At 33.2% G+C, this 12,918-nt stretch overlaps 1 protein-coding gene across 2 annotated transcripts in view; it reads left to right on the top strand.

Moving 5' to 3' along the window:
• The window catches only part of LOC147075936 (potassium channel subfamily K member 6-like), a 252,092-nt gene that overhangs the window by 169,823 nt on the left and 69,351 nt on the right, over window positions 1-12,918 (top strand). Inside the window, exon 1 of one of the 2 annotated variants that reach the window (XM_085942262.1) lies at window positions 810-1,200. The exons of the other annotated variant lie outside the window; for it this stretch is intronic. Within the exon in view, the coding sequence (XP_085798388.1) occupies window positions 819-1,200 (382 nt within the window). The 5' untranslated portion in view covers window positions 810-818. Of the gene's footprint in view, window positions 1-809; window positions 1,201-12,918 lie in introns of those variants that run through there. 2 annotated transcript variants of the gene reach the window in all.

Genomic DNA, 12,918 nt, shown 5'->3' with positions numbered 1-12,918 from the left:
CGTCTGCCATTTTTATTGCAAGACGTTTCGGTTCAAATTTAGAACAATAACAAGATTTCGAAAACGTCACTTTAAAATGCATCAAAATGAGTTTGGCGCTCAATAATAACAATCGCTCTAAAAACAATAATATGGCAAATGTCGCAGTCGATTTTGTGGTTAGTGAACATTTGAAGTGGTGTTTTAAACTGAGCTGACGAATATTTTTTTAATTATTGACATATTAATTTAACCAATAAAATAATTGAATTATAAATATAATAGTTCTTAAATTCAGTGTGCTTTTAAAGTATGTGTGGTTTATTGTAATATTAACTGTCTATATACTTACATAACAATAAATAACATAATAATAACAATAATAATAATATGGTTAATTACATGCCAATTATTAAAAGTTTAAAGGACTATTTATATTAAAGAAATAAAATTGAGAAACAAAAGTTCAATGTCATAATAATAATACCTACTTTTATACGTAATTTTTAAAAACTATTTCATTTAAAACTGCTAATTTTCAAATTAATAAAATATACCTATCAATATAAGACCTTATTAATTTACAATGACAAACACGTAAATGCTTATAAAATGTACCTACGTCATTAAATTTATCATTGATCTAAAACTGTCTGACACATAAATAATAATAAATCATTTTAATCTTATCAACACTTATTAATAAATAATTATTATATAACACTGACTAGTCTATAGTATTGACTATTAAACTTAATAATTGTCTTTGGTTTAAATTTGAAAAAAGAACATAAAAAATAATAATTATCATCGCCTTGATCTATTTTAAATCTATCAAAATGACAGAAAAAAGCGCGGTAAAACCGGCATCCGAAAATGCAACGAAATGGCCGTCGCAATACGGAAGCATTTCTTCGCCTTCCTGTTGTGAGGATAACATGAGAATACATAGTCAGATGACTTCTTATACAACAAAACTATTGTTGGAATCTGAAAACAATAATCATTCAACATTGACAGTATCAAACGACAGCATTAAACGTTTGTTTGGTGTTAACAGGTGTGCATGTTTATTGACGGTATATGTAGCATTTTATGTACTATATTTGGTGACTGGAGGACTGGTGTTTGCCGCCCTTGAATCTCCAAAAGAAAACGAAATTCGACAAGGAATGCTGAGAGCGAAAGCTAATTTCCTGCAGAACTTTCCAAACGTTGACGGTAAAAAAATATATCAATGTTATTTTCGAATTAGGTACTAATGCTTCAAATACACTATATGACGATCGGTCATATATATGTCGAAAAACCCGTTTCCTATGTTGGCGTCCTGCGTCACAGGGTGTCACAGAGTGTAAATACGATGTCATAGCTGTCATACAATATGTATGTATAAATTTCGGAATGGCATAGATTTGATCATAGACACTAAAACGCTCTTAGCATATATGTGCCCGATCGTCATATAGTCTATTTGAACCTTTAATAAAAAACTTCAAGACTGTAAAGTACTTTCGTGAAGTTATAAATTCTAAAAGTTATAAACATTATACTTGTAATTACGTGGTGCTTTGCTTTTAATCTGATTACATTTTGAACTTGAGTTCATATACATGATAACTTTTTAAAAACTAAAATGTGTTTCTGTTAAGGGGGGACATGCTCGTCGAAGGTCAAAATTGAGTTTTTATTGTATTTTCAAACCATGATCCTGGACACTCCTTAAACGTTGTAGATAATCTATTTATATAATTTTGAAGCCTTATTATCCTTTATAGTTATTTTAAACATTTGATGACTGCATAAAGTATTTTTGTTACATCAAATAGTATTCTTTTAAACCTCTCGCTCTAATGTTTTAGAATATAGTCATATTTCGGTACATAACTGTGCAGTGGTGTTAAGATTTTTTACATTTATTAATTTTTAAACGCATTTATAAAACCATTAGCATAATTTTTGTAAAATATTCACGATAAAAAATTATATTGATAATCTCTGTGATCCCAAATTTGACAAGAATTAGGCATTTTATTATTCAAAAAATCGGCAAGATTAACACATTTGAAGATGATTCTAAAGATACTTATTATAAGTTATGTCATTGACCATTCAAGTGTGATAAACATCTTATGAATAATGATTGCTTTATAATAATTATTGACCTAAGAATAAGGTAATGTTTTTTTGAAATACGCCATTTCTTTTGTCATTCCCTAGTAGTTAAGCTAAAACATACGGCCGTAGCCATAAATTGACAAACTATAATTAAAGTAGGGAGTAAAATTATGTTAACGCGCGTGTTTGAACATGTACCTAACCGAATTTTTTTTATTTTTTTTTTAAACTAAAAATTAAAAATTTGGGATCACAGAGACTATCAATATAATTTTTTATCGTGAATATTTTACAAAAATTATGCTAATGGTTTTATAAATGCGTTTAAAAATTAATAAATGTAAAAAATCTTAACACCACTGCACAGTTATGTACCGAAATATGACTATATTCTAAAACATTAGAGCGAGAGGTTTAAAAGAATACTATTTAATGTAACAAAAATACTTTATGCAGTCATCAAATGTTTAAAATAAATATAAAGGATAATAAGGCTTCAAAATTATATAAATAGATTATCTACAACGTTTTAGGAGTGTCCAGGATCATGGTTTGAAAATACAATAAAAACTCAATTTTGACCTTCGACGAGCATGTCCCCCCTTAAGCGCAAATCAAAATAAATTGAGGTGCTGTCGCGGCGACAATTTCAGTCTATGGTTTCCTCATTTTGCAGAATATTTTGAACGATCACCATCTCTGTAAATTCACTGAAGAATGACACTGATGAAGAGTGCCAACAATAATGTATTAGTAATTTGAATTATTAATAATTATTCATGCTAATGCAATTAATTTTAACAGTTTCTACGTCTGCATGTGTTCAAATTACTTGCGACATGACATCCATAGATAATATTTTAAGCAGGCCAGAGAGTCAGTGGGCCTAGGTTGGGCGAGTGGTAGAGTATCAGTTTCTGAAGGTATGGGTCACGGTTTCGAATCCCTTCGGCTTCCAATCGCTCGGATGTTGATATTATTCCACCAACATAAGGGTGAGTATTACATAAAGGTGGGCGTTGTTTTATAAATTCATAAAAAGAGGCTACTTAGCTCATTCGGTGTACATACTTCCATTTTTTTTTTTTTTAATAAATTTTTATACCGTTTTAAAACTATTTCTTTGTTGTGAACCTCCTAAATTTATAGTTTGTAAAGATCGCCATACGTAAATAAATAAATTCGATATTCATTTTGAAATTTAATTTGAATCGGCATATGGCCAATTTACATATTATTTTCCAATGTGTGTTTGTATCCAAAGCAACCGGATTCACTCGGATATACTTTTTTTTGGTGGCGGCCATGATCCACATCGGATTTTAGAGCCAAAAAAAACACAGTGCAAAACTGAAAATATAATTTCTATAAAATAAAAAATTTATAATATTTATACAAAATAAAATAGTTAGATTATATTATAATTCTTGTAAGAAGTGAAAATATTAAATAATCATAAAACAGTAACATCTACATTTTTGATAAGAATTCCTCATCCCCTTTTACTGCGAAGACCTAGATGCCGCAGGTAAAACAAAATGGCGCAGATATGCCTCTTTTTGAATTGCGATTCAGTCACAGTTCACAGTCGTGTTTGATAGTCCAAAAACGGCGCAAAGTTTTCCACTTAATTTCCGAGTTATGTCACGTGCGAGTTCTGGCTCGCCCACACACAAACGGTCGTCGGAAAAATGCTTAAATCTCGAAAAGGCATTTTTTCTTAAATGATGTCTGTTGTCTTTTGGCGGGGACCTGACAAAAATTTGAATCGCCTAAATGGATGGCTATCCTTCGATATGAAGGTATAGAATACGCAATGTTCAATAATATCTATCAGTATTCCACAACTTTATTCAGAAAATAATACATACATAATATATAGATCAGTAGAGAAGGGTGGAGGTAGGCGGTTAGGATCCCCCATAAATAGTGCATATAAAACTTTGTTATTCATATGTTTTTGTCTTTATTGAACTAAGACTACATTATTTTTATCGATGGTGTCAGTTAGTTTTTAATACATTTTTAAACCCAGCCTAAATCAAACCATAATAGTTTTGGTATATTTTGGACGATACGGCAAAATTGTGCACACTTTTTCATCTATACTTATTTGTTTTCGTTGGATTAAGAATACATATTACCTACACATATTGTTGGTTCATTTTTTAAATTCATAAGCCCTGCTTAAACCAAACTATAATATTATACTATCAATAAAATATCCAAAGTTATGTATGATTTAATGCCATAATTTTTGTTATTTTATAGACAGACGAGTATCTTTTGACTCTTTTCTATTTGGGTTTCGCAGCGTTTAATCGAATTTTAAAAACTAACCAACACCATATTATTTCAGTGAAAACAAATAAGTATGAATGACAAAGTTTAGTGTGCACTATTTATGGCGGATCTTAACAGCCGACCTCTACCCTACGCCACTGAATTATATAATATAACCGCGCCAAACGGGGGTGTTGATGGTGCATAGCATACGGGTGATAGTATTCATAAATCGTTAAATACCCGAAAAATATGTCTTTTTTATGATTTTGCCAAGGCTTTGACTGCTATTCGCTGTCATATCGCATCTTCTCATCTGGAAGAAGATCCGCTGATTCGGCCCTCACTCCAATTCTGTTAAAGAACTTTACAATTCTACCAAACTCTTCTGTTATACCCAACGCCAGAGCACATTTCAATTCATCGTCATTCTTGAAGATATCCGAAATTCGCAGCTGTAGGTACTCTGTGTCGTTTGTATTTAGGGCACTGCACTATAATTATGTACTTCTCCAATACACCACATTCTTCCCATGAGAACATCAAATCGTTCACCCATTGTGTGTCCTGTTCTTAGCCTCGGTATCATCTTAAGATCATTTATCTTCAAAGGTAACTCCAAGAACCAGGGCACCGAACGTGGGAAAGGTAGAATGGACTTACTCCATTTCCCCTTTTCTAAGGATGCCCTGTGGTGAAAATCAATCCACAAGCTTTAGTCCATTTTCTTTATGGCCTCATTCTAATCTAGGCATTCTGGTACCCACTGATAAAATGGCATCCCTAATTGGCCAGCTTCCTTTGCCGGACCATCCACCGTTTCATTGCCCTCAATACCCATGTACGATGAGAAAATTAGCGAGAGGCATTAGCGTTTTCCAAGGTGTATTTTTAGCGTTTTTTAGTATTTTTAATATGTACCTACATCCATTGGAATTATGGAGTTGTCGAGTATCAGCAAATAATTAAATTTGTATCGTACAACCAAATATACTGAATTATTAATATCACTGAAGTAAAATAGCGCCTTTTTTACTATTAGAGCAAATTTGTGATCTGTGTTTATCTCACTTATCTGTCGACTCGTCACGCCGGGCTCTTCCTGAGACCGGGCCCCAAGATAGAGCCCTGTCAGCCCCCCCTTATGGGGGCCATGATGGTAAATACTCAAGTGGTAAACATATTAATTTTATAATTATGTGTTAACAAACTGACCCAGTTAATTTTTCATTAGAGTAAAAAAAATGATAACTTCAGTAAATACTATATGTGTACATAAGGTAATGAATCGATATCTTTCAATAAAAAATAAACCACTCAGTATATCCGAATTGATTGGCTACTATTAATAAAACAATTATTTTTCTGCACGAGCAATAGATAATAATTATAATATTCCATGCGACTTTGCACGTTTATGTTATCTTATCAGGTACAGCAAAATGTTTTATTTTATTTATTATCTGTCAATCAAGTACGTTCATAAACTTGTATTAAACACTGATTGACAAAACAAATTTCATATACATATAATTCATTTAGCCAGCAGTAGGATTTATAAAAAAAATGTATTTTTCATGACATAATATAGGGTTATCAAATAAGAGATATATACACTGAGCTTTTCGCTCAATAAGTTGATTGTGTTACTAACTGCATGATATGTTGTAGCATATTGTTGGTACCACATATCGTCCAGATCAAAATCATTTAATTCATGCCAGAGAAATCACTAATAATGATTCTCTAGCGTTCTCCATTGATAGTAACTGCATTACCATTTCTTTTTTAATACGGTCCAATTACGCCTCCAGACCATAAACCATATTAAACTGTTACATTTTGTGGATGCGCAGTTGTTTCAAGAATAGCATGTAGGTGTTCATTATTTGAAATGCGACAATTGTGCTTATTTGCGAAACCATTTAACCAAAAATTAGCTTCATCACTTCATCAAATGATTTTTTTCGTAGAACGATGGATCTATCAGTTTAAGTAAAAAATATGTAAGTATATAATTTATATTGGTTCGGTTTTCGTTCCGAAAAAAATAACGATTTTTCCGGCTTGCGGTTTTTGGTTCAGCTCCGACTAGAGTTGAGTTTCGGGAATCTCCCGACGGGAATTCTCGAGAAATTTTCGAGATTTTCCATCCCGAATCTCGAGAATTGAAATTTTTAACATTTCTGGAAATCCCGGATCTCGAGAATTTTTTCTCGGGATTCGGGATTTCTTTATTCTCAAATATTAATTGAAAAAACGATTTTCTATATGAAAAAAGTAAACAGAAAACATAAAACGTTCAAAGGCTAATCGGGGCATTTAACAGAATCAAGCCAATGTCGAGAATTTTGTGTCGCAACAGCGTACGCGATTGTCAGACGCAGCGATTGACGGTCTGTGTTTTTTGAAATTCTATTTTAATAAGTAATCTTTTGATTTTTTTTTATTTTCCTACTTTTTTTTGTTTGTCTTCTTACATAAATAAAAAAATCAATCTGGAATTTGTCTGCATTAACACTGGTTTTAGGATGTTTACAGGTTTTTTTTTTAATTTCCTGATATCTCGAGAATTCTCGAGAATCTCGGGATTTCCAGGAAAGAGTTCTGGAAATCCCGAATCTCGAGATTGAGATTTTCTCGGGAAATACCCAACTCTAGCTCCGACTGATTAATTTTTAAATGTTTTTATTTGTATTCAAAATTTATTTTCTACTATAATTTAGTACATTTTCCAATACGCTCTGAAACCAACGATTATACTGTACCACACGGAAGACATATTTTTTAAAAAGAATATGTCTTCCGTGAATCTCCGTGAAATCTGAATAAGTACAACCATCTTCTTCTTCTTCTTCTTCTTCTTCTTCATCATTCTATCTTCTTTTATTTGTATGATCCATATACCATTCATACGATTGCGATGAAACTTTCGTTAGTGATTGTGCCAACACCTGCGAAGGTTTCTGAATTAGTACAACCATCTTCTTCTTCTTATTCTTCATTATATCTTCTTTTATTCGTATGGTTCCCACGCTATTCATCCGATTGCGATGAAACCTTCGTCAGTTGTTGTGGTAACACCCGCAAAGATTTCTGAATTAGTACAACCATCTTCTTCTTTTATTTTATATTCTTCTATTCGTATGCATTTCTATTCCAATCCTTCCGATTGCAATAAAACCTTCGTCAATAATTGTGCCAAAACCCGCAAAGGTTTCTGAATTAGAATAACCATCTCCTTCTTCTTCTATTTTATCTTCTTCTATTCGCAATGAAACTTTGGTGAGTTGTCGTGCGCATGCCCACGAAGATTTTTGAATTAGAAAATCATCTTCTTCTTCTATTCGTATGCGTTCCTATAACATTCATCCGATTGCGATGAAACTTTTGTCAGTTGTTGTGCGCACACCTGCGAAGGTTTCTAAATTAGTATTATATAAAATGCAACGTTTACTGTTTGTTTGTTCCATGCAATTTTGATTTTTTTTACTACATATGAATAACATTAATAACGTTTGCATATTTTGGATTCGATTTTAATTTAGTGGTCTTTTGTTTGACCTTTACTCCTATTAGAATTATTGTCATATTGCCATATTATATAACACAGATATTTTAATATTAAAAAAATAATTACCTCTTATTATTTTTTAAATATCTAAGATAAATATAATCACGAAGCGACCCTGTGCGAAGCCGGGTACTTCAGCTAGTATATTATAAAAATTATGTCGATATGCGTCACACGATCGTAAATGATTTCTTTGAAATTGAAATTGACACACATTTATTATTTATAGTGAAAAGCAACAGCATAATATTGACGATAACTGAAGTGTGGAATCAGATCATGTTAACTCGCGTGTTTGAACATGTACCGAATCGAAAAACCCGATATATTTTTTTCCGGATCGGTTCCGGTTTTCGTTCAAACAAAAATAACCGTTTTTTCGGTTCGAAGCCCTGATTGAAATTCACCGAGTGGGCTACAAAATAGACCCAATTTTATGAATTTATAAAACAATGCTCACCTATACTCATCCTCGCGTAGCTGGAACATTGTGGTGGAATTTGTCACTCTTTATAATAGGCCTGTTCTATGCAACGCATGATCTTCCTTCCCTCACGTGACGCCACTGGTAATACTGATTAAAAGTGATAGAAAAGTGGCAGGAGTTAGATAAAAACTTCATTCAGCAGTGAATCAACCCCAGATGGTGAACAACTTCCTATCATGCATTACAGTCATTACAGCATGCAGTGTTATCTCATCAGTCATCATCACGCATCGGTCTTGACGGTATCACTTATTGCTATCGCAATTCTTATCATCACTTAGCGCTAATGTAAAAATGATACTCTGGAAGTTATTGAGAATCAAAATACGATCAATTTTTATGCTGATTTTTATTATTTATGTTGATGTTTATTCGTTTATCCATTATGAATAGAGAGTTATGATATTTTTATATTATTTGATATCAGTTAAGTGGGTAGCTAATTATTCCTATCAGTGGCTAAATATAAAATGACGATAAATGTTACTCATTATTGGTAACATATTATGAGGCTAGGACGATTCGGCGCCGGGACAATTGGGCACCACGCAATCGAATGAAATTCGAAAATAAATAGGCGTTCGTGAATTATATTGATTATGTACTTTTAAAATACGTAATATTATTTTTTATATTTAAATTATTATATTATTATTTAAGCTAGCTTACGTTGTATAGCTTTCGTTGACAGATAATCCGATATATGAAATTAATAGGCGATCGAACAGCCTAATTATAGATTAATCTAATTGGATATTTCAGAAAACAATAGCTTTTGTATCGAGTATCCATAACAACTATTAATTATTAGTGTGACAAGAAGGCTGGAGCATAGTAATTCCTTGGAACCAAATACAGATTGTAACGTTGCCAATATAGCGTCTCACTCTCAGAGTAATGATAATATATAGAGAATTAGAGAGGGCCTATTTTGCATCAAAATGAAGCCGTGTTTCTATCGTATAACGCACAGTAGAACAACGATTTTATTATTATAAACTTAACTAAGAAACGTTATACCATCGTGTTGCTTCTCAGTATGTCTACAAAATTTAAACACAACATAGTAAGTTAACCATACGTTCTATTAAAATAACTAAAAATAATTACCACCAACTTTTTTAACACAAAAACAATAATTTTCAGCAATACGTGCTCGCAGTTTTTAAATGCATGTAATCAGCCAAATCATTTTTTTCCGGTGACGTTTTCAATTTTTTTAAATTCAGCCGTAGAAATTCTATCTTACTCTAATATATTATATAAACGTGCCGAATGCTTACTCACTCGCACTTATGGTTCGTTTTTATTCAGGCCTTGCGTTGAATGCTGAGAGCTGCTCTCGGTTTATGCATTGACGCTCATTTAATATTGGTGTATTGCACACACTATTGCACTTCTATAATGCGTGGTTCATTATCGTAGGACACTCACACATTCAAATTACTGTATTGGTATATAGCCTATCGGAATTCTATTTATTATCTGTTCTGTGATGAAAATACACAAAGCTTGCAAAATACACATCCGGCGAATGGCATTAGATCTAACATTTTTTGACACCGCAAACAGCTTACAATCGCTCAAAAAAATAATTAAAATATTATAATAATTTTATTTTTAAATCAACATGTTGATCTCTAGTACATTAAAATGTATAATAAATAAATTAAATGTAACCCACGATAATTAAGTGAAAAAAATTGGAAAATTTGATTTTCGGATAATTGATTTTTCTCCTTATCGTACTACCCCTAGTGGAGGTCGGTCATCATAAGGGTGATCTTTGCCTTATTATCTGCTACCAATCGCGGAGGTTCTTCATCCACGAAATGCGCCGTCGTCTTTCCTTGGATGACAAGGTGGGGAATGCTGTATTTTTGTCCTCTCATAATATGGCCGAGGTACTGTAGTTTTCTGGTTTGGATACTACACATAACTCCATGGTCCTTTCCCATTTGATTGACAACGTTAACATCCGGCCAGTCCATATCAGGCAGGCCTCGGCCACTGTCAAGAACACAGTCATAAGTTCATTTATCACCATTTGTCACCGGGTAAGTACAAGAAATTTCGAGGATGCCTCTGTCTATACAACCGACCTCAAAAGCGTCAACTCTCCGTGACATCTCTTGTTTCAGCGTATTATATTTGATTAACGCTTTTTAAAAACAAAATGAATCAAGTAATACATGAGACAAATTTCTTTTACTTACGTACCTATAATAATGGCAATACCAGTTAAAAGCGAAACCATAAACACTGCAACAAGAAATAGGTGGGAAACTAAGTCGATTTAAATTTTAAGCCGTTTCTAACAACCAAGATTTTCCGATACGTATCTAATGAGTTTGACTGTTTGATATTATAATCTTAACGTTGTCACTAAACACAAACAGTATGTATGCTGATTAAAATGAAGATACTGCAACATGCTACCGAAGTAATACCTACCTTGTAAGAATATTGCAAGCTAAGGTTAATATGCATGTTATATTTAAGCGTTTGATATAAGTACTGCTTATCAACCTATAAATTTTAATATAACTCTTCAATTATGTAAATCAAACTTATTTATTTATTTAGAAAATAGTATTATTGCATTACAGTGATTGGCCAATGCGCCATAATGCATAATAAATACTAGTTGTAAAAATGTCTTAATTACAAATAATAACCAATATAACAAGAAAGTATGTGCTTATGTAGATATTAAAGTAAAATAATAAACAATTATAAATTTAACCTATTTAACACGTCTACAAATATGATATAGTTAATAAAAAATAAATCAACCTTTATGGTGCCATCAAATAAGTTAATCGCACAATACACTGCATCATGAAACATCACATCCGTCCTGCGACGGGGTATCTTGAAGACCTTAGCCAGCTCGCACATCACAACTCGCCTTGTGTGCCTGACGGCCATAAATCAAAACCTCCGAGACTGCCGGCGAATGTTGCATGATCACAACCTCGCACATCTGCCCAGCGCTGCTAGCTCTAGCTCTGCCAAACGCGGCGACAGTCTGGAGAGAAATGGCCGATTCTGCAGCTGTGTGCATGCGCGGAGTCGATATTGGCCGGACATCGACATGCAGGCTTTGGCCAATGCAACTCGAGGCATGTCGCAGCGTCGCAAAGTCGCAGTTGCATCGGCCAATCTGCGAAGCTCCATTTGATAACGTTTGTTTCTTGGTTTACGATGAAGTCACATCGACGAATTCGTCGTAAGAGTTCTGATGTGCGAGCCCACTTAGAGTTACGAGTGATATTGGTGGGAATAAGAAAATTAATATTTGCCAATATATAGGTACGGATTATAAATGAACCCACGAAGAAGTAAAAATAAATGCTTTAAAAGAACAATCACTCTTCGGGTCTAGTCTAGTCGGAAAATTCATTTAATTCTCATTATCATTAGGAAGACCAATGTAGTTTTGTCAACTCTCGTCGACATAAACGTGGGAATGGTTGTAGGTGAGTGGCCAGTGAGAACACACGTGAGATTTTCATTAAATTAAGATCTAATTTTGACTTGTGTGCGTGAGTGTGTAATGCGCATATGCTGTGTCCGGAGTCCCGAAACTGACTGAATCAGGCGGTACCCTACACAATATACTATACGGCAGGGATAGCGAACCTTTTTACGAACGCGTGCCAAAATATCCCAAATAATATTTTTCGACTGTCTGACGTGCCAAGCAGTTTTTCATGGCGAAAAAAAAAGTTTTTAAAGTTTTCTAAAAAAAACGTTTTTAAGAATTCCATTAAAAAAGTTTAAAAATTACAATTGAGTTCTTGATATTCTATCTTTCACCGTATTTCTAGCCGAAGGCATATACTTTATTTTTTGAATATTTTTGTCTTGTTTTCAAAATTCTCAAAGAGATCGTGTAAGTATTTGAACCACCCCTTCTTTCACATTATATAATCGATCACTGAACGGTTTTCCATTTTTAGAGATTATGTTTTAGTCAAAATAACAAGCAGTTATTATTATTATTTGAATGACTGCCGATAATTAATTTCATAAAGTTTGTTGATTGAATATTTTTATTTTCAATTGTCCGATCCTAAGGACCGACCTGTGCAATTGTATAGTTACATTAAACGTAATGATTATTGCCATTTATGCATGAATTTCGTCGTTTTCTTTCGAGCATCGATTGGTAAATATCAGCGAACTCAGAAATAATGGGAACTGAAATACATACGGGTAAAGCGATAGCAGGTAACCGACTCGAGTAAGGAAGAATCCGGGTTAAACTTACACACGTGTCAATAATACATGTTACGTCGAATACTGAAAACTGCTGTCGGTTTATGCATCTACGCTCATTTAATTTTGGTGTATTACACACACCATTGCGCGTGCATAGTGCGTGCTTCATTTTTGTAGGACACTCACACATTCAAAATCCTGCTTCACCATGCGGCGCATTGAATATGGCCTATCAGTATTCTATTTATTA

This window comes from Rhyacophila brunnea, unplaced genomic scaffold (genome assembly GCF_057557595.1).
Source record: "Rhyacophila brunnea isolate RB1 unplaced genomic scaffold, BYU_Rbru_1.0 scaffold_14, whole genome shotgun sequence".
In the NCBI taxonomy this organism is placed as follows: Eukaryota; Metazoa; Arthropoda; class Insecta; order Trichoptera; family Rhyacophilidae; genus Rhyacophila; species Rhyacophila brunnea.
Note: the sequence above shows the minus strand (reverse complement) of the source record. Positions and strands in the feature narration are given on the sequence as shown.